The sequence below is a fragment of the Cornus florida genome, unplaced genomic scaffold (genome assembly GCF_030987335.1).
Source record: "Cornus florida cultivar Cherokee Brave unplaced genomic scaffold, ASM3098733v1 CherokeeBrave_3.0.0_Hap2_Chr09, whole genome shotgun sequence".
Taxonomy (NCBI): domain Eukaryota; kingdom Viridiplantae; phylum Streptophyta; class Magnoliopsida; order Cornales; family Cornaceae; genus Cornus; species Cornus florida.
The window spans coordinates 91659708-91682940 of NW_026775579.1; the positions used below are offsets into that span (position 1 = coordinate 91659708).

Here is a 23233-nt window from a genome sequence, read left to right on the forward strand (position 1 = left end):
GTGAAAGAATTTGTCATCCCTAATCGGGAGAAAGTGAGCTATTTAAGAGCATTGAACAAATTAAAAAGTTTTAGACATAATGAATCAATTCAAATATCGTTTTTATTTTTGTTGTGTGTTTCACAAAAAAAAAAACAAACCCACCTTTAGTATGGATTTCAACGGTATATCCTCACCGTGGAAGCGTAAGGATTCAAATGTCAATGACTCGATGGGCATGTGCGTAAGAGAGTGAAAAAAAAGAGGGTAAGTGATAAAGATTGAAAAAAAAAAGAGAGAGAAAGATAAAGATTGGATTTTTTGGTTGACCATAGAATAGATATACTACCCAGCCGAAAATCGTTGAGGAAAAAGATCGGAATTTTTGGTTGACCATACTATAGATATACTACCCATTAAGCCGAAAATCGTTGAGGAAAATACAGTCGAGAGAGAAAGACATGTCGTGCTTGTGTTCTTGCTGTGCTTCCTTGACCTGCGGTCTCTGCTCATCGGTGGCGTCTGGGATCTCCAAACGCTCAGCTAGACTCGCTTATTGCGGCCTCTTTGGCATCTCTTTGATCGTTTCATGGATTCTCAGAGAAGTTGCAGCTCCTCTCTTGGAGAAATGCTCATGTATGTCTCCAATCCCCTTTCATTTTCGTCACATGTTCTCAATTGGGTTTATGGTGTTTGCATATATATTATATATATAGTTGCATGCATGATTGGCCTTGTACTGTACTCAACTGGGTTATTGGATATTAGATTGGTGTTTTGATGATTTGGGGCTTCTTTTCAACTCTCATATGGTCATTTCTTGTGCTTTGTTATTCCTATATTAAATTATCTACCAATTATGCATTTCTGTATCCTTGTTTGTACTTTGAATTAGAATTTATCAGTTTTATTGTTTTTCCCGGAAGTTAGAGCAAAACGCACACTCACAACATGCCCACTACCAGGGCTCGAATACTCAACCTTCCCCCTGGGAGGAGAGATCATACTAACCAGACACTCACGGCATGCCCCTAGCTACTGTTTTATGTCCCATTGGGATTGTTGATGTATGAATCTGCCAAATTTCCTTTACTTCATTCATTTAGATTGAGAAGCCCTCCTCTTCTGTGAAAGTTACAAGGGATAAAAGCATTCATCAGCAGTCTTCACCAATATTAGGGAATTATAGATCTTATGGACATCCCACCGAAGGCCAACCAACACAGTAGTCAATTTTTCTTATTCTCTAAACAGAATGGAGTATTTTATTTATGACATTTGTGCAATGTCAGCGACCTTTTAATGAGCTTTTTCAAACCTTCATCCTTGAATTGAAATTGTCAGAGCTTTGTTTGATTGGCATTCTATTAATAAAGGATTTGCATGGTGGGTGCTACTCCAATTCTTTTAAAAAGAGAACAAGATTGCTAAATTCTGAGAAAACTAATAATAATTCCATGTTTTAGAATCCAAATGTTTGATGGCATCATATGAGAAAAGGGCAGTCCGATTACATGAGGCACCCGCTACTGTGGGGTCTAGGGAGTGTCAGATGTACGTAGCATTACCTCACTATATGAGAGGTTGTTTCTTGTTTCAAACCCGTCACCTTAAGGTCACAATGGAGCAACCATACTGTTGCCCTAGGGCTCGCCCTTATTTGATGGCTCATATTATTTGGTCAAAAAAAACCTTTTCTCAAGGATTAGTACCTTGAATTTTCACAGTAGGTTTTCATTGATGCATACAGATAATGGAATTATTGATGTATGAATAAATTATTCCATTCACTTGCTATTAAAGAATTGGTAGATGAAATATTTTCTTTGATTAAAAACTTATCCTGGGCATGACATTTGAGTTTTCCATTGCTATGTAACAATATTTAAAATGTGGGAGGAATCCATTAATTATTTATTTCATTATTTCTGTGTAAGTAATATACGGAGTATTAATTATCTTATTTTTAAGACCAATTGTATTAATTGTGTACAACCCCTGCCTCCCTCCAAAATTTCACTAACAGAGAAAAATACTGTTTCTCATAATAATTGAAGTATGACCAGGTTGACTTGGATCCAAAATCACTCAATGAGTCTAAGCATTGACATTGAATTTTACTAAAGCTTCTTTGTATGGTAGTCCACTCCATTTCATGTCCTGGATTTATTAAGACTACTAGCTCACTGAGAGGAACTTCTTTTTATTTGCTTTACAGGGATCAACACTTCTGATTCTTACTCAAAAGAATGGTATCAAATACAAGCAGTTCTTCGTGTCAGCTTAGGGAATTTCTTGTTTTTCGCAATATTTGCCCTTATAATGATTGGAGTAAAGGATCAGAATGACAGACGTGATTCCTGGCACCATGGTGGATGGACTGCTAAGATTGTGATTTGGGCTTTGCTTGTAATCCTCATGTTTTTCCTCCCGAATATTGTCTTGACAATTTATGGTCAGCTTTTAGCCCTCATCATTAGAATTTCATTTTGAAGTATTTATTTTCTTCTGCGTTTTTTTTCCTATTATCAAGCTCAATGGATGGAGCATTTTGACACATTTCAGCTTCTGTGTTTCCTTTTCACCATGCATTATGGATTAATGAACTGGGGAAATGAGCATTGATTTTGTGAGTGTCAGTATTTGCATGGGAGAAACTCATTTCGACAACAAAATAACCTCTCTTGTTGACCTGTGTAACTTGCACCATTATCCAGTTTCCACTCTAGGAATTCCTCATATGTCAAACCTGATTTAAGGACTACCAGTGCAATTTGTCCTCGTTCTCATACATGTCACAACAAAAGTGGTTCATGGTGATCCATTGGGAAACCCATCAATATGTCTTTATATATTGCGTTGTCTGTTGTTTCAGAAAATCAACAAGAAAAATGTCATTGGCGGTATCCACCAAATGACTGGTTCCGTGCCATACGTTTGAGCAGTTAGCACACTACTTTGCCTTTGGACATTCATTTTTATCGGCCTGATATTTCCTGTAATTTGATAATTTAGTACTCAAAATCTGGTTTTATTTTTACAAACTAGTCAGGATTTGATTGTTGCAAACCTACCATAATTGCAGGGATTTTATCAAAATTTGGGGCAGGATTATTTTTATTGGTTCAAGTGATTATACTACTCGATGCCACACACTCATGGAACGATGCTTGGGTCGCGAAAGATGAACAGAAATGGTTGGTTTGAGTTGCTATACCTTATCATTTACATTGTCCTGAGTTTTTTTTTTTTTTACCTGACTTTTTCAAGGGTTTTTCCAGGTATGTTGCTTTACTTGGTGTATCAGTGATCTGCTACCTTGCAGCATTTACAATTTCGGGACTTCTATTTATTTGGTTCAATCCTTCTGGTCAAGATTGTGGTCTCAATGTCTTCTTCATTGTCATGACCATGATCCTTGCATTTGCATTTGCTGTTATTGCATTGCATCCAAAGGTGAGGAGCATCTTTTTTTATTGACATCCAATTGCTTTGACATTTTTGTAATATTGTTCTCTCTTTTGATTTTTATTTTCTTTAGTTCCTGCATGTTATGTAGATTTTCACTGTCCCACTCTAACTCTATTACTGTTCAAATGTATCAACTGTTGTTGCTTAAGAATTAAAATGATTAAAATACCTTCCAAAAAAAAAAAATTTGATTAAAAAACTCTTAAGTAGCCTTTTTCCCTCAGCAGTGATGAGGATCTATGGTGATATTGGCTGCATATAGATCACATAACAATGTTCCAATGTGGAACCTACTCTATAACTTCTAACCACGCTATTTGTTTGAGGGTGAATTTTCATTTCCAACTAAAGTAGATACAAAAAAAAAAAAAAATCCAACTAAAGTAGATTAAATTACACCAAGGGGATATGGGATGACAATTGTGGGTACATGGCCCATTCCCTTGGACATGTACCGGAATAGGAAATAAGGAAGTCTTCAGGAACTCCGCTGTAGTCAATATACCAACGAAGAGATCCATCAAAAAAATTGGAAGTCTTCAGGAACACCCTCGACTTTATAAACCCTTGTTTTTAACCACTCTGATCTTTTTAGAAGGTTGCAAGCCTCAAGAAGTTTGCAAAGGATTACTCAAGCTCCATGGGGGGCCCCAGCTGTTGATCAGGCAACTATTTTCTGTTGGGCTTCCTTTCTACGGACAAGCCTCTGTATGGCCTTTGTCTCTAAATCTGAAGGCCTTAATGGACCTCCTCTTTATAGATAAGTCTGGAGGAAGACATGAAGACCTTTGAGGACCTTCAAAGATCAACTTAAATTGGTTGTAGGACTAAGGAGATCCAAGGAAGTCTTTTGGGATACTAGAGACAATTGGCTTGGTAGCTGAAGTTTAGGGCTAGTCCAGGAAACCCCCTACAGGAATTATCAAGACCGATTCCTGGCTGGAAGAAAAGAAAGAAAGTAATAGTTCCACACACACTCGTTCCACACAAGTTCTGAGATGGGTCAACCCATCCTTCCTCTATTCACTGTCTCATCTTATTAAATGTGACAGAGTGGAAGCTATGAATGTTCACAAATGAACGATAAATAACTTTGAATCCAAGTTAAAAGAGATTTGCAGAGATCTTACATATTATTGATAATCGAATTGGTGATTCTGCAGACCAATTCTGCTCTCTGTAGTATATGTATTTATAATGAAAAGAAAACCCTACATTTTAAGAAAACTTACAGCATCAAGAAAGCTTATAAGGAAACCTAATATGAAAAGGAAACTAACACTCAAAATAAGCATAAAAATCAACTTATTCCAAAAAATTACGAAAAAAATAGAATAAGAAACTTAATCACTAAAAACTATTGAATATAAAAATTCGGAACAATCCGACTTCGTTTAGGCCACAAACAAAAATCCCGAAATATTCCAGTCTTCCTATAGGAGTAAAAACATGATTTTGGGGCCCAAAACTATTGAATTTGGCCGAAAACCAGCATGATCCACTAGCTTTTTTTTGGGTCATTCCACTCAAAAGCGTGTCCTTTTGGGTCAATAATGGACTCGTTGAAAATTCTGTCCTATATCAAAATGTCATACCTATGATGTCAATGTCATGCCCCACCTCATTTCATGTGGAGCTGCCTTCATTGACTATCCACTTAATCTAGACAATCATAACTCAAACATCCTCTTCGTGATCCCTAAGTACCATTGTAATTCTTCCCAAAGTTGCCACTTCAAACCTACGTTCCTCCTCCTTATGCCTATCCCTCTTGAGGAACCGTCGTACACTCTAACTTCCACCATCTTGTTCTCCTTTGTGCCAGTCTAGGCTTCCTCCTGGGGCTCACCTCGGATCTTTGTTGTATCAGAGTAATTAGAAATTTGATTGAAAAGGACAGCCAAAAAGTCAACCTTTTTGGGAAGTTAAATTATTAGGACGTATTATTTTTTTAACTTTAAGTAATTAAAGGTTATTGGCTTCCAGACATCACAGGAATTAAATATTTACCTTGACAAATGGAAAGCATGGCATTGTACTATTTTCTCGTGGAAAGTATAGTTGCTAGAAGATGGATTGTTTTGAACTATTGTACACTATGTAAGCTGCAAGCCTCATTACTTCATGGGCCTATTTTCATCGAAAATTAAATATGTGCAATTGTACATTGCATTTCCTATTTTTGAGGGATTTAGTGAATGACTGGAATTTGGTGTTGGAAAGCTAATGGCCACACTCTTTCAAGATTTCTATTCTAATGGTATTCTGGATGATTTGGAAGGCAAGAAAGTTAAGGAATTTAAGACTTTGGGGTTGGGCAAGGATTGTGTCAATACTCGCATTACTCGGGTTAGGTAGATTCTATTTCTTAAGGGTTGTGTTTTACATTTCAAGGTTTTGATTGTGTAGTGATCAAAGTAAATGCCATTGCTGTAAATGAACGGCATCAACAAATTTAAATACTTTCAGAAGTTTGTGATCACCTTCATGGTACTTCTGAAGAGCTATTTTTACTGGCTAATTAATTCACACAGGGTCTTTTGGTTAATTCACGCGATGTTTTATTACATTGTTTATTACTTTTTTGCTGAAGGGCTTAGCTCCTTTCTTGTATGAGTCTTTTTGGTTTCTCACAACACCAGTCTCATTTATGTCACACTATGGTTGATGGTTCTAATAACTGAAAACACCCGTAATAAAAAATACAATGTGCCTTGTAATACGGTGCAAATTGATAAATATTTTGCAAACTTACGAGGCTCGTTAAAGTGAGCCACACACGTGTCGACTTCTGAGGTGTGGAAATTGATTATAATTTACTAGTGGCTGTCATTTGTGATTATAAACAGGTGAATGGAAGTCTGTTGCCCGCTTCTGTGATTTCCGTTTATTGTGCTTACGTTTGTTTTACTGGTCTATCCTCCGAACCTCGAGATTATGTCTGCAATGGTCTCAATAATACCCGTGCAGTCTCCACAAGTACCCTTATTCTGGGGATGCTCACAACAGTTCTTTCAGTTCTTTACTCTGCCCTTCGAGCCGGATCATCAACAACATTTCTATCCCCACCATCTTCTCCCAAGTCAGGTACTAAAAACTCTGCAAACCCTTCCTGGATCTTTATGGTTTCTGTTGTTTAAATGGCTTGAAAATTCTTCAAAATTAAACTATATACTTGCAAAAGTAGCTATTTTAATATATATATATATATATAATTTTTTATTTTTTATTTTTTATTTTATAAGTCTAGCTATTTTAATATCCCTGGTGTTCAAAAAGCTTATAGTCGAAAAATGCTTAGCTTTGCCCTAGCATAAGAGGAGATATCGGGCACACCTGGTTATATAGTAAAGTTTGCACTCGAAGAGCGATTTTGGCGAGAAAATGTTTTGCTTGGGCATCAATTTTTGGATAGCATGCCTGAGTTGGTTATGCTCGCAACAACATTTTACTTGGACAATGATTTCCATGAAATCAGCGGTCATTGGATATCAAACCAGTTTTTGGGCTCAATAAGTTTGAACATATACAAAGGTTCTATCTAGAACCAACTCCCACTAGATGGATATTTTTTTGTTTCCCAGACAACTCCAAGTTCATTTTTTCGCCCCCTTCAAAATAACGAAGTAATACCGTTCTACAATAACTAGAGATTTCTTCTGCATATTCAGACCGTTTAGCTGGAAAATTATTTGAGAGATAAGGCTTGTTGTTTGAAACCATCTAGCTGGTAATTATGAGAATTATGATGTTTGTTATTTGAATTGGTTATTACTAAGTTCTAATTAATGTTTCTGAACATGTAGTCAAAAACTTGCTTTACAGGTGAAAAGAAACCCCTTCTTGATTCTGAAAAACTGGAAGAAGGGAAAGAAAAGAAGGAAACAGAAGCACGGCCAGTTAGTTACTCCTATACATTCTTCCATCTGATATTTGCTCTGGCTAGCATGTATTCGGCCATGCTTCTTTCTGGGTGGACCAGCACTTCTGAGAGCTCCGACCTGATTGATGTTGGCTGGACATCAGTTTGGGTTCGGATCTGTACCGAGTGGGTCACTGCTGTTCTGTATGTCTGGTCTCTTGTGGCTCCTTTGCTGTTCCCTGACCGCGAGTTCTTTTAGATCTTCTTTTCATGTTGGATTTAGGGCTCCTTTACCTATCAATGTTAATCTTTCACTAAAGGTGTATGATGTGATCAAATCCGGTTTATGTAATGTCTACTGGTGGTTGTGATGTGCATATAAAAACTAGTACTCTGTATAACATGATTTTTTTTTCACAAGGAAGTGCTCTGATGACTGATGCTTATGTGTTATCCTTTGAATGTTTTAATGGTTGAAAATTTTAACCATTTGAATTTGTCCATTCCCATATGAGAATTAATTGTCCTGCTTGTGTGTAAAAGCTTGACTGATGGTTAATGTGGCTTAGAATTTGGAAGTTTTGTAATCTTTGGATCAATTGCCAAGTTATATGGATAAAAAATTTAATGTAACAATCTATGGGCTGGAAGATTGAAAGTAGGGATGATATTTTTTTTTTTTTTTTTTTTGAGGAGCTAATAGATTTGAACTCTTCCAATGCGTAAGTCCAAGTATGACATAAGATTTGGCAATACAGAAGTTTCGGTTTGAATTTTATTTAATACTCCCTTTGCATTGCCATGGACTAGAGAATCTGCCAAGCGTGTGATTGAATTCAGGAACTTTGGCAATGACTTGCATGATGGTTCTTTCTTCGTGTACTTTAGGAGGGAATTTTCTCTCTCACACACACACACACACACACACACACTCTCTCACTATTATGCACGTACAAGTCTGTTTATAAGTTAGGTAGGATAAGCACAAGAACTTCGGTGGATATGTACAAATTGTTGTTGGTGGTGGACTGGTGGTGTTGGTTTTTTATTTTATTTTTTATCATGTTTCATTCAAATATATTTTTATTATAAATAAATAAAAATTGAATCCCTTGGCACAAAAAATTGCAAACTCAATATGCTAGTTATTCGGGAAAAAAATGCTAGTTATTCCACCAATTTCTTCAATGCCTAATTATCCAAAATTTCATCTAATACCAAGCCGAGAGAGGAAATAAAAAATAAAAAATAAAAAAAAAAAGGAAAGAAAAGATTTTAAGTCATTAAATCCTCATTTTAACTATTACTGTAAATAATACATACCAAATAATTAGATGATTTTGTTCACTCTTGTACGAAATTAAATTCTTACTGCAAGTTTGCAACTATCAAAACAGTACAAACCAAACTGTGAGATTTTGTAGCATGAATATATAAAGTAACAACCATAAAACATCCTTTAAATTCTGGTGATGTGGACAAAAGCTACTCTGTGTGAATTTATTGCCAACTTAAAGTAAATAAAAATAATAAAAACATAAAATAAAAAAGGCTTCGTACTTGCTACGAGTTTGGATTGTTCATCATAAAATTCTCAATTCTTCAAAAACATGGTTGAATCTTAACATGCGCATCCCGGTGCTAAAATGCCCCTATCTCTTCCTCCCCCGAAAGACACATAACACCTGAACAACACCCCAGCACCTCATTTTCCCTCAAAAAAAAAAAAACACCCACTAACATGCGCCATCACCTCCTCCCCTCCATCATCATGGCCCCTTCTTCACCCTCTCTCTACAAACCCAACAACCACAAGAAACCCTCCCCTTCAAACCCTAACCCTAGCACCACCCACTGTTCCTCCTCCTCCTCCTCCTCCTCCCTCCTATGCAAACACTCCCCTTCGGCCACCCTTGACATTCTCATCCTCATACTCGTCCTCATCTCTGGAACCTTCCTCATCACCTCCTACTTCTCCTACATCTTCCAGTCTCTCTCTCTCATCCTCCCTTCTCTCGAATTTTCTCACTCTATAACCCTCCCCGACTCCCCGACCTTCTACCTTTTAGGGTTTGTGTGCTTCTTCCTTGTCTCGGTCCTCGCCGTCCAGATCTGCTGCGGCTTCAGATCTAGAAAGTGTGAGAATCCGCGGTGTAAGGGATTGAAGAAGGCGATGGAGTTTGATTTGCAGCTGCAGACGGAGGAGTGCTTGAGATCACCCACCGCAGCCGTGAAGGAGATCGATGAGCTGCCGTGGAAGGGAGGGACTGAGGGGAACCCCGATTACGAGTGCCTCAGGGCGGAGTTGAGAAAGATGGCGCCGCCCAATGGCAGGGCGGTGCTGCTGTTTAGGTCAAAGTGTGGATGCCCTGTAGCCAAGCTCGAAGGCTGGGGGGCAAAACGAGGGCGTCGGCACAAAAAGTGAGTGCAATGATTTCTATTGAATGCATTGCAATTTCTGTCAAATTTAGTGCATATTGACAAGATTGATTCCACTGAATTGACTGCATTTGTGGCATCTTTATGGTGAAATTCTTATATATTTGATTTGATTTCTATATTATGCATTTGAATGCTTAAACTGATAATAAATGGAACTGCTTTTTACTCCGGAACATGTTTTGCTTTACTAATTAACCTGTATTTGGTTTTGGGTTTATTTGTAATTGTACTAATATAAATAATTTTACTTTTTGGTACTTCAGGGGTTTCCGATTAGTGTGGGGTATGTAGAAATTTGAATGAAATGCAACCCCACTTGGTTATCTATAATTTACTAGTTTTCAGTGATTGGTTGTTGAAATGGTGGATCTTCGAATTGAATCATTAGGTTGTAGGAGTCTCCTGTAGTGCTTAATGGTTTTTGGGTCTGACATATTTGGCCTTGACATTTTATGTTTAGTCCAACAAATTTTTAAATCAAATCTTAATAATATAGGTTCACCAAGAGACCTTTTATAGCCACTTTACCAATGTCTCGCAAGTCACAACTAGGCAATGACCTTTTGTACTTTTCTAGATATTTGAGTTGAACCTCTACCTAAAACTTAGCCAAAAGCGGGTGGATTTCAGGTCCGGTATTATGATCCAAGTCCTTAGCACGATAATGCATGTTTTTCATCCCTAGTGTTATGTTATCTCATTTTAAAAAAAAAAAAAAAAATGATCATTGATGATAAAATAACTGACTGATTATTTTTTCTTTTTTTTTTTTGTTTGGTGGGGGGTGATCGATTTCAGCAATTTGACGTATACCGCTACTATAGATTATGGTAGCATCAATTATCTTGCTTAGAGCTTTACTATCTATGAATTGGATTTCATCTCTATTGGTATATCAATCTTTAGAACAGCAATGTTAGTAAGCTTGAATAATGGCCCTTGAATCTCATTTAGGTAAACTTATAAAGAAAGATATGGAAAATTTTCAGTGATAGTTAGGCCCCAATATTAAGATATAGAGCTGTTAAGGAAGAAGTAGACTAGATTAGGACACTATTCTATGTACATGGATACAAACATGACACTTCGCATGCATAGTATGAATTCTTAAAAAATAATTAGGGGCATGAGAAGGACATGATCATAAATATTATATTGATAGATATATGCTCAATTATATATGTTTATATTTATATATATGTGTATATGTAATTACAATTGTGTGATGAACATGTGTGTTCATAAATAATTATGATGACTCATTTCCATCAAACTCCTTTGGTATTTCCATTAGTCATGACCTTTTTAAAAAATGGTCAAGAACTAACAGGTTTCAGGTAAACATATAATTTTGTCTCTCTTTATAAGAAATGTGGACCAAGTGTTTGAAATCATGAACTCTTTTTTTTCTGTAGACTTCCATGATATGCTGGACCTGTTTGAAAAAGTGTTTTAGGAGGATCAATTACGGCAAGGAATAACTCCTTAGAAGTGTGTGCTTCATAGGACTAATTTTGGATGCATGTCGGGAGCTATATATGTGGGTGTTGTTTGTAAGTGTGGAGAGATGTTATGCATCATTTAAGTTATCTAGAAGTAGCATGATAGGTGGATCTTCCAGAATTCTTGGTACAATCATCTGAAGTTCAAGAAAAAAACAAATTCAAATAAAAGAAAATCTTCAGTATTGGCTCAATTACAAGTCAGGATTTAGTTGGGACTTTAATCAAGCTTTAGTTTAAGTATGCTTTCTTTATTTGGTTTTCTAGTGGTTTAATTTTACTAATGTTTTGGCAAGGGTATTTGGTTAATTCTTAGTTTTACTGGATATGGGCTATAGTAGGGTTCATGGGTCCTATTTGTGTGGATTTATATTATTGGGTCTCAGTTGGTCAAGTATTTTTTACAAGTCAACAATCTTTAGTTTCTAGTTTCAAGTCTGCTTCCTGGTAGGTGTACAAAGAGTTCTACATCCAATATATCTACATATTTTTTCAATTTAATGAAGATCAATTGAGAGAATTTTCAAGAGCTTTTGAAACTTTTTGGGATTGTGTAATGCAAATATTGTCCTAAATCAATTCGGCCTTCAATTTTACACCTAAGCACCATGAATAGCTGCAATCCGGAATTTCCAACAACCTAAACTTTTAAATAATTGTGACCGTTTACCCTCCATGTTTCATCTAACTTCAGCCCCATTATATTCCTAAAGCCTATTAGGGGTGCTACTTGGCGGGCCATCCCAAACCTAACTCAAGCATAATCCAATCTTTGAATGGGCTTGGACAGCTCTTATTGTTGCTTGGGTTGAGGTTGGTTGAAAATTTTCAACCTGATCTCAATTTGGGTTGGACTCGGGCAGAGGTGTCGGGCAACCAAGTCCAGCATGAGCCCAACCTGTTATATGTTGTTTACAATGGATTAACGTAAAGAAACGGCAAATCAACTTGATGATGATGACAGATTTTATCTGATGTGTCTGAGACTTGGGAGTTTGAGGATATGCATTTTTGTTATGAGGTGTATCTTCGCAATACCTACACAAGAGGAGGATTGGAAGCGTTGTTCAAAATTTTAATGTCTGGTTCTTTGTTGGAATAGCTAATTATTGACAGGTGCAACAACATGAATTTGATGTTTGAACTTGAAACCTACTGTGGTCAACCGCCTATGAATACTGCCCAACAAATAATATTGCAACTATGTAAAGTATTGCAGATCAATAGTTCATCTATACTGGCAACAAAATTGCTTGTGGTCATGATAGTGATATTATATGGTATTATGTTATTCTCACGAACTCATATTGAAAGTTTACTTTGTTGTCCTTGGTTATATGATCTTGATGTGGGTCATTGTGTGAGAAGAAACGCATACAGTTTCATGTTTAATTAAAAAGTTTGAAAAATCGAAACCTAGAAATAAAAGATCTTTAAGGTCGTGCAGCAGTTTTGCTCTTGCCATGGAGCATTCCTAGTCACGCGGATTGAGTTAAAGGCAGTCAGAATGGAATTTGGAAACAAACTGACTAGCCGGAACTATTTTGAAGAGTTGCGTTGTACCTTTCTTATATTGAAGTTCTAGCGTGCGCTGCTTTAGCTTCGTTGATTGCAGCTAGCGCGCTTTACTAATAAAGCAATGGGGCACCTAGGTTGAGTGATATTAAAAATACTGTTTGTTGATCAAGAAATGCTGAGAGAAAGGTGTGCACTTTCCCGACCACAAGGAAAGGTTTATTGAACAGTATAAGTAAATTGCTAAGAGAAAAGGTGGTTCAAGGAGCTAACCAATTTCCTTGAAAAACAGTATCTGCAACCAACTTAGACCCTTATTCATGTACATTTAACATGAAACAACCAAAATGTATACAAAAATGATGCATAACCAGATTCTAAAGATGAACCAGCTCAAGATAATGAGCCAAAATCACCATAGATTGATTCGCTTAATTTCCAAGTAAAGACCAAGCATTGAATCACAAGAGAAGCCTTGTGATAAGAGATGAGATCAAGAAGTCAGGGACATACTACGTGTTTTTCAGTGTTCAGGGTGCATTGGGTGTTACCAGCCCCTATGATGGATGTGTTTGAGTCTTGGAGAGGATGTACAGTGGGGTGGAGGGCTCGAGATGCATGGAGGGTATGCCCTCTTTGCATTTGGTGGGACTTATGGAGAGAAAGATATAGGCGGTCTTTTGATGGCGTGGAAGCACTGGTGTCGGTGCTGAAGCACTACATTCTAAGTTCCTTATTTTTTTGGATTATTGGGAAGGGTTGTATATATGTAGAGGATTTTGTTGATTTTTTGGATAGCTTAGGGTATAGAGATGTATTCTTTAATGCAATTGCATTTTTTGGGAGATCTCCTCTCTTGAGCGCCTTTTAATGAAATTTTACTTATCAAAAAAAGAAAAAAGAAAAAAGAAAGATGAGGTCAAGGAGACTGAATCAAAGATTGATATTACTAAGTGAGAACATTCAGAAGGGGCTTTAAGAAAACAATACGGATTTAAAGAAGGTACATGTAGCTATGGCTTTGCTCTGAGCCTATTTTCTCTTTCATTCAAGTGTTTTTGAAGCTTCTGCTTTAGTGCAATACATAATGAGTGAAGCTAATTTTGTTTGGTTAATCCAATCAGTTCATCGGTGGTCAGCAACTGTGATGGTTCCAATGATGATCCTGCATGTAGTTTGTGTGCTTCTCATCAGTGGATTTAGAAAACCTTGCAAATTTACTCGGGTTAAAGGTGGTTCTGGCTGTATTCAAGTGAACCTTTTGGCATAGCTGGTTTTTTCTTACACTAGGACCAAATTGTTTATTGGGCATTAAAAATTATAACAGGTGTACAAGAAGCTTTTCCTATGATGGGTCCTTCCTCTCGTGTCAAGATATGTGTCCGATTTTTTATATAAATTTTAGTTGGTCTAAATGGGTTTTACAAGTCAAAGTTTTGTCTATAATTTTCAAGTCAAAGTCCCACTTCTCATTGGTAGAGTCCAGCAGCTTATATATATACTTGTGTTCTTTTAATTTAATGGAGATGAGGGAAATTTCAAATGCTGTTATAGCACACTCTGATTGTGCAATGAAACTCTTATCCTAAGTGTAATGCCTATGGGAATCTAGGTGTGATCTCTAGCCTTTTGTTGTTCTTCTCTTCAATTTGTACACTTTTTTCCAACCTATGAAAGCCATAATCAAATTTTGTCTTCTTTTATAAGCATAACCTTTCCACCTTTCAAATGTTCAATCATCTCGCTTAGAAAAAACATAATTGATCAGTTTACTCTGATGGTCTTTTGTCCCCCCCGTCAATCTGAAATGTTTTCTACACTTCTGATGAAAGATTATCTGAACTTCACTGTTGTTTGTTTTAACTTTAATATAATGTGTGGTCAATTTTAAGTCCTGAAGGGAATTAGTCAAATTTAAGTGTACCATATAACTTCCTGGACATGCCAAAGATAACTTAATACCAGACCTGCTAAAAGTCGCATATGACTGCAGTGGTTCTATTTTGCTCCAACATTTATGCATAGCCATTCAGTTGAACATCAATGAGTGGTGTTAAGCATTGATTTCAGCAGTAAGAATAAGTGCCTAGGCTAGCCAACTTATTAAGGCAGACTGGGCTTTTTTTTTTGTTAAACTGGCTGACATTACATTACAGATTTTTCCTTAGGGGGTGAATATTCTTCTAAAGAAGAAGAAGACGAAAAGGCCAGAGCTTTGTCTATCTACCCCCTTGCCTTGGGTCCCAAACATGGGATAACAGTCTTTTCTTTCTGTTCCAGGCGTGATTGCTTGTTTTTTTCTGTGATATCTAAGTACGACTATTAAAGGGAAGTGTGTTTAATATAAATGTCCTCTCCTTCGTCTGACTTTCATTATAGCCTATAGCTTGCTCCTTTTAGTTTAGGATTGACCATGCCCCTCCTTCTATTATTACCCCTCTATTCTTTTATAGACTCGAGCCAACCAGCTGTAAATGGGGTCCTATCGCCTAAGTTTGAAGAGGCCTTCCATTTTCACTGATATGCTCTTTTACAATACTGACACATTTTTTCTATTGATGAGCAATTTTGATTTATCACATTCATCTTGTTTTGTTTGGATGATTATAACTTTTCATGTGTGCTGTTACTGCAGGAGTCTGGCTCTTAATGGAGGTGGAGATCATCGCTGATTCTTGACGACGCTTCCATCGTTGGGTTCGCATATTTTTTAAGTTTATCTTTTTACCATCTTGTTTACCTTCCAGATGTTGGATGTTCTTTCTAAAGAACTTACTTTTGATTCGAACAATTCTTTTTAATCCTAAAAGCCAGCATTAGTCAGACTTTTCTACAAGAACCATCCATATTCCACATTACTGTGGATGCTTATCTGTCTCCCCATTCTGGAAGAACATACGAAACAAAATGCAAATAAATATATGAATCAGCAATTTGATATGTCATAATTTTAGCTTTGGTATTTGGATACTTTATTCACTTAAACTGAAGGGGTGGCGCTTGTTTTCGAACTGTTAGTGGTGCTGTGAGTACTGCTACTGCTACTTTACCAGTGTCTTACCCTTGGATCGGGCAAAAGATTTGAATGATGGTTGACAATTTATATTCTGGTTTAAAGGGGATTTGCTGTGCTTTCTTTAAAGGTAGAAAATCTATGCAATTTAGGCTTCTAAAAGTTGCAAAAAATGCTGACTGAACTTGGCTTGAGACAGCATATGGAATTGCTTCAGAATTTCTGAGTTTTCTGCGCGAGGAACGAACAACGGAGTTGAAAGCGTTGGAACGATTAATTGTTGTTAGGCTAAACTGTTTAGCTGCGTGAATATTATTATGATTCTTTATCACATTTGAATTATTTTATGATTGTGGTTCTTTGTACCCTCCGAACAAGGCTTGGGACAACATTTGGAGGTTTGGAAATTTTCTTAGGTTTCTGCACATGATTGCAACAATTAGTTGGTGTTACTGTGTTAGGCTGTTTGGCCACATGAATATTCTTATGTTTCACCGCCATCTTAAAATTATTTTTTGGGGACTGTAAGTCATGGTTCATCTGTGTACCTTTAATGGAATCATGCTATATTTTTTTTCTGATATGGTCATAATATTAGTACAAATCTTGGCGTCTCACCGTCTTGAACTAGCAGGATTAGAGAGAGTTCTCAAACCCCTCCGAATTGGGGCTCAAACGATCAATAATGATATATATATATATATATATATATATATATATATATATATATATATATTTTCAATTTCACAATTTGTTGAAAATTAATATAATTTTCTAATTGAAGAACACCATTGATGCCAGTGAAATCCATCAATTATTCCGTGACCTAGGTCTCATAATTTAGTAATGGTGATTTAAATATGTGATGTAGTGATTTTTTTTTTTTTTTTTTTTATTCCTCTTAAAAATTAAAATTAAAGATGAAAAGATTCAAATGAACTCAACAGTCAAAACTAACCAACTACAAGCATACCAGGAAGGTGATGGTGTCACTATTTTTTTTTTGGATAATACAGTTTGTCCAATTGGGTACGTGGCATAATAGAATGCCGATACATGTTTATAATAATATAAAATTAAATTGGGCATTGCCCATATATTTTCGGGTAAAACCCATTTATGCGAGATTCTATCATATCTCTCTCTACAAACATCTTCCTCAATCTCCTTCACCACGTCGTCCCAATTCCTCATCAACCCATTCCAGTCCTCCACCTTGACGGCTGAGATCCTCTTCACAAGTGTGCGGACTATGTAGGAGCGGTAGGCGGACGGCATCTTCACAGCGTCGGAGAGAATGGAGGATTTGTAGCCCGTGGATTGGATAGAAGCAATTTGTGAAGGGTTTGGATTTGAGCTTGTATTGCAATCATCGGAGAAGAAGAGGCGCGTGTGCGCGTGTACAAAGCGTTAGATCTACTCCCGTGAGCGCGTGACAGCGAGTGGTCGTAGAAGTTCATTCCGGCGGTGGTAGTCTGTGCTCGAAGTTCAGTCCGACGGAGATGGTGGCGATGGTGGCCTGCGAATACGTCTCTCTCTCGATTAGGGACTGCTATTTGGGTATGTAATGGCTGTTGTGTTTGGGATTGATGGTTGTGTTTGGTGGGTGAGCGGTGGTGAGATTGATGGGTAATCGCTGCAGATTTTAGGAGAGAGAGCAAAGGGAGCGATCTTCTGAAAGCAAAACAAAAAAAATAAAGTGTTCTATCGGGTCAAACCCATTTAAGTTGGGTATCGAACTTAAGTTCAACAGTGCTTATGAATACTTGTCATGTCCTGATTGGGCCACGTACTCACGTTGCATAAACTTCATCCAACCGGGGTTGGATGCAAGTATTGTTCCTATTTTTTTTTTTTTTTGATAATTTAGGAAAAAAAATTATATTCAAGTACAAGCCTTTTCTGCTGTTTTTTTTTTTTAACAATAATCTTCAAAAAAAAGAAAAATTATAACGTAAACAAAGTCTCAAGTCATCTTTTATTTATTTTATTTTATTTATTTTTTTAAAGAAAAAATTGAAACAAAGAATCTTTTATGAAAATGATAGGAATAAGAGAAATCATTTTATGTTTTCACAGACCAGTGCCACTTGTCCTCTTAATATGCATATATGTTCCAGATCCAGAGTCTATAGATATACATCACTCCGCTCTCTCTCGTTGCTTCCATTGTTCTGAAAGATCCTAGGAATGTCAGGACCTCAGTGTTGTGAGAACCCACCAACCCTGAGCTCAAGCTGTGGATCAGGACATGTAGATGAACTTGGAGGCATCAAGTCCTACGTTACTGGCTCCCCTGACTCCAAACTTGCTATCCTTCTCGTCTCTGATGTTTATGGTACTTAGCCCTACTTTCTTTTCTTCTTTTTTCCCCCAAAATTTATGACTTGGGTATTTCTTTATCTGGTGTGTCATTTGGGTCATCTTGATTAATCTGATGGGTACTTTATCTTGGATCATGAAATTGTGCTGGTGGGTTTTTTGAATAACATTAGCCTAACTTGTGCCTTTTTTGTTGCTACATATAAAGGTTGCTTCTTCTTCTTCTTCTTCTTCTGCTTCTTCTTACAGTGGTTATTCCTTTTCCTGATTATTTCGGTTTATTTGTTATCCTATTTTATGTAAAGATGATTTTTTGTTAAGGGACCATATTTGGGAAAATATATACTCCGTACTACGTATGTAAAGATGATATTGGCTCATATGTGCTCATAGAATCATTTACGCTTTATAAATCATTCCTACATTCTAAATAATGTAAATGTCGTCATCATGGTCAATGTGGTATCTAATTCTCATGTATGACTTGATTCTGCAGGATATGAAGCTCCAAAATTGAGGTATTGTTAATTCTTAACTTTGCTTATGCAACTATATGAATGCAGTTTTTCAGGCTATAATTGCTTGAAATGTTTTCGCTTGATTTCACAACTAGATGGTTTTTGTTTTTCCTGTTGGGCTAATTCTTGTGTAATTTAATATAGGTTAATTGCTCTATTCATCTAGATCAGGAAAAAATGTTCAACTTTCTATCACTGCATAGTGATCCAATGTATGCTCCTTGTGCATTCAGTCATGAAACAGAATTCAAAACCTATATATTTAATTTGGGACTTATTAGAATCCAAATGTGTATAGTAAATATGAAGGAAATATGATTTAAAAGATAAGAGGCACCTCCATGTATGATGATTGACGACATACCATTTAGTGGTTTTTTTCTTGTTATGTTCCTTAACTCATCTAAAATTGCAGATTACCTTTCAAAAAGGCTTTAAGAAATGAAATAACTATTATCCAGCCATTGCATCAACTAGTTTTAACCCCTCTGGATATGATATGTAATAAGTAACTATCAATCTACTTAATTTACTATTGCCTTTATATTGAAAAAAAAGGTTTACATTTCTCATTCAAGGAACAACTGGATTTGTTCTCTACAATCAGTAGATTTCTTCCAGTATTGTTGATTTTGTTTATTTTTCAAACTATTCTTCTTTTATTATGAGTTAGATTCATTAATTTTCATTTTTCAAGATAATTGGAGATAGGGTTTCCCACTATGTAAAAAGTTTAACTAAATAATTTGCTACGTTACACGGATTCGTTTAAATGTGTCAGGTATAGGCATGTATCCAAATCATAGAATATAGATGATCTCCAAATTCAAGCACATAGGGACATGGCTAAGTATTCACATTATGTAATTACTTCCTTTACTTTTTTGAATAAAATATTAATTTTATATAACATAAAATGTTTAACATGGACATTAATACAGTAAGAAAAGGAATATAATAAGAGTGTTTCATGTATATGGTACTTGAATCATTGGATAATCTTTTTAGCCACATGTTCAACTGGGCATAGTGGACCTAGCCTAGACCCTCAGGTCACGTGTCTGACACTGATATTTCACAGTATAAAAAGAAAGTGAAATATGGACTATTTGGAGTCCATGTTTTTGCAACTTGACGTTTAGCCTCAAAGAATAACAATAGGGGGAAGAGTTTGGCTTCATATACTTGCATTTCTGTACAATTGTGTTACTTCAGTGGCAATGTAGTAAACGCTATTTAAGTAAGCAAATGGAAGCCCCTTGGCAGTATGGAACTATGGATGACCAAATTTGCACTATTTATACACTTCTGGAAGCTAATATCGCTAGCTTTCAACTGTAAAGGAAGCTTGCTGACAAAGTTGGAGCTGCTGGATTCTATGTGGTGGTTCCTGACTTCTTATATGGAGATCCCTATGTACCTGATAATGCTGAAAGGCCTATACCGGTTTGGATAAAAGATCACGGACCGGTTAGTTGTCATCTTTATAACACCAAATCGTTTAAACTTAGTTTAAAGTTTGAACTAAATTTCCTTCAATTCCAAATCCAAGACAACGATTTGATGCTCCCAATAGCATTATTGATTTTAATTTGGAATTATATAATCACTGTGGAAAACTTCAAATGTTGTGTTTTCCCTCAGAACATATTTATCTTGTTTCATGTTTAACGTCATGCAAATATATTGGCTAGTTACTGACCCATCCATGTCTCATTTTCAGCCGGAAACAATGATATTTTCTAAAACTTTTCAACGATACTGAACTGTGTTTTTTAACTTTTTCTGACCTAGGTTGAAATCAGGAAGCCTAATTGTTTAGTTTTCCATAATCCAACTTAAGTAGTGCCAAAGCATTGGTGTCTGAAATATTCTTATTGTTCCTGTAGGATAAAGGATTTGAAGATGCAAAACAAGTAATTTCTGCTCTAAAAAGTAAAGGTGTATCCAAAATTGGAGCTGCAGGCTTTTGTTGGGGCGGTGAGTTTCGGTTTTTTTTTTTTTTTTTTTTCCCTTGAAAACTGTCTTTGATCTCCATCGTTTACGTTGCTTTCAACTTCTGCATCTTTATTCTTTGTTATTGTTATTGCTATTGGCTAACAGTCGGCTACTTGAATTCTTAACAGCCAAGGTTGTCGTGGAGCTAGCAAAGTGTGCCTATATCCAAGCTGCAGTGATGTTACATCCTTCATTTGTCACTTCAGATGATATCCAGAGTATGAATTCCATACTAAACCATTCCCAAATTTTTGGGTTTAAGTTTGTTTTATCAATAATTAAATTGGGTACTTAAAAGTAGGCTGTTAATAATCATTTTGATAGTTAGTGGAAGCCAATGTCCCTTGAATTTTCATTCAAAAGTAACATTCTTGATATTTTTCCATTTATATTTTTAGGGGTGGGGACTATGAGTTCTACCTTTTTTTTTTCTTTTTTTTTTTTTATCTGTTTTCATGGGGTGGGAAGGGTAAACTAGGGCCAGGAGTGGTTTAATTATTTGCTGGAGCATTAATAATCTGCACTATTTCAGGGGTTAAGGTTCCAATTTCCATACTGGGAGCTGAAATTGACAAACTGTCTCCACCAGAGCTCTTGAAAAAGTTTGACGGGGCCCTAAATGCTATGTCTGAGGTAGGCAATCAAGCTAATGCTTCATGTATATATTTAGGCAAAATGCAAAAAATACTAAATAAATTGAACTTTATCAGATTTGAAATAACCCCCTATGCTTTTATAAAAGTCTGTAAATTTTCACCTGCCGTACCTTTATCCATTAGCCAAAAAGGGCAAACCCAGTGCACAAGGCTCCCGCCATTGCGGGTCTGGAAAGGGTTAGATGAATGCAATCTTATCCATTAGAAAATGGATGAGAAAGAAGTTAGCCACCTGACATATTAACATTGTATTTTGATCAACACGTCCTTTTCTGTGGAGTGTGGACTAAATTAATTTTGGAAGATAATTTATGGAGCGATCCATATTTGGAACTCAAAGAGAGAAAAATGGGTTGAATTATTTCAACAATACATTCTAGAACTTTAACTTAATATTGGATAATTTTTTCTTTCAAAATCCTTCTTTTTAACTCGATTTTTTCATTTCTATTTCACAAGGACAGTTAACACAATTTTATTGCTATGGTCGTAGCTAAATTATCAAAGGGAGTTATTTGTAAATCTTTGATAGTTTGCAAACGGGATTAATTGAATGGGGTTTTTTGCATTTTGTCTTGTATTTTTTCATATGCAGATTCTGAGTTTTTAGTGATCATATCCTGCCTATAAACTCATCTTTCTTTGTTTGATTACTAATTGAGTTCCCCCACCCCCGGATAATAGAGTATTTTCTTTAGTAGGGAGGGATTTATCTTCTGTTTATATACTTTCTAAAACAGAATTGGATTTGGAAGGAAATTAATTTACCCTTTTAAATCCAAAAAAGCCTTTATATTTTGTGTCTGGATGTATTAACGGTTTATTGCTTTAAGATTCCTTTTATTTTGGTTAATTTATAATTATTTTGCTGGAAAAGAAATTTGATGATTGAAAACTTTTTGGTGGGTAACCTCTTAAAATTGACAATAGGATCTTTTTTTAATATTGAGTTGTATCAAAACAATCTTTTAAAATAATTAGTGGTATGAGCATTGTTATGGATGCATGTCAATGTGCGATGAATTGGGGGTGACAAATTAACTCCATACACTCCACCAAATCGACAATGAGTGCCATAATATCGAATTTACAGTAACCTATGAGTACATAATAATTCGTTTTATCTGCCCTAGTTTTCCCTTACTCTAAATCTCAAATTACAATACCCTGTTAGAATATTAATAAAGGAAAAAGTCTACAAATTAGTGTCACCAACCAAAAAGAATTAAACTAATGATGTGTTCTCTTTGCAGGTTGATCACTTTGTGAAGATATTTCCGGGAGTTGCACATGGCTGGACCGTGAGGTGCAAGGATGAAGATGAAGCAGCTGTGAAGTCTGCAGAAGAGGCTCACCGGGATATGTTGAATTGGTTTGATAAGTATCTAAAGTAAGAAACATTGTTAGGTCATATGAATACTTTTCTGAGGTGTAATAACTCGGCTGCCGCGGTTAAATTATGCAGCAGTTATATGTAGTAACTTGATTGTACTCCCTCCTCGATGGATTGTTTGGTTTAAAGATGTTTAATATGTAGTAACTTGCTTGTGCGCCCTCCTCGATTGATGGTTTGTTTTAAAGATGTTTAAGAATGAGCAGAATTTGTGATGTCGAAAGTTGGTTTCACATGGTGGATCATCTCTTACAAAGTGGCAAAGAAAGGACACTGGATGCCTTTACATAATTCTGAAGGATGGCATGCTTTGGCACGAGGCTTGTGCAAGGTGAGGCTCGTGAGAATGGACAAAATATTCAAGAGTCTGGTCCATTATGCTTCAACCCATCTTTCATATTTCGAGGGCGACAGTGTGGGTTGACAACACAGCCAGAAGGGGTGGCGAGTGTCGGGGCAGTGTAGCAATGTCGTGGTGACACTGGTAAGGCGTCTCCAGTATCATTTCAAAGTTTTTGGGTAATGGTGGTCAAGGTGATGGTAGCAATGTTTTCAAGGAATT

At 36.3% G+C, this 23233-nt stretch overlaps 3 protein-coding genes across 4 annotated transcripts; all 3 read left to right on the forward strand.

Annotated features, from left to right (window-relative positions):
* Nucleotides 1-241: 241 nt before the first annotated feature.
* Nucleotides 242-7765, forward strand: LOC132275174 (uncharacterized). Its single transcript, XM_059776588.1, has 6 exons — nt 242-615; nt 2198-2434; nt 3065-3176; nt 3261-3435; nt 6300-6537; nt 7276-7765. The coding sequence occupies exons 1-6, from the start codon at nt 441-443 to the stop codon at nt 7569-7571; spliced, it is 1233 nt and encodes a 410-aa protein (XP_059632571.1). The 5' UTR covers nt 242-440; the 3' UTR covers nt 7572-7765.
* A 1082-nt stretch (nt 7766-8847) lies between these two features.
* Nucleotides 8848-16312, forward strand: LOC132275178 (uncharacterized protein At5g19025). The gene is made up of 2 exons (XM_059776595.1): nt 8848-9733; nt 15407-16312. Exons 1-2 carry the CDS (start codon nt 9054-9056, stop codon nt 15441-15443), a joined length of 717 nt encoding a protein of 238 aa, XP_059632578.1. The 5' UTR covers nt 8848-9053; the 3' UTR covers nt 15444-16312.
* Nucleotides 16313-16884: 572 nt separating this feature from the next.
* On the forward strand, nt 16885-22818 carry LOC132275176 (endo-1,3;1,4-beta-D-glucanase-like). 2 transcript variants are annotated; one of them, XM_059776591.1, is made up of 7 exons: nt 16885-17344; nt 18603-18624; nt 19968-20094; nt 20514-20604; nt 20751-20840; nt 21155-21255; nt 22532-22818. In XM_059776591.1, exons 1-7 carry the CDS (start codon nt 17287-17289, stop codon nt 22670-22672), a joined length of 630 nt encoding a protein of 209 aa, XP_059632574.1. In that variant the 5' UTR covers nt 16885-17286; the 3' UTR covers nt 22673-22818. The 2 variants fall into 2 exon arrangements, with proteins under 2 accessions (XP_059632574.1, XP_059632573.1); XM_059776590.1 differs by lacking the exon at nt 16885-17344 and adding an exon at nt 17883-18122.
* Nucleotides 22819-23233: the final 415 nt, after the last annotated feature.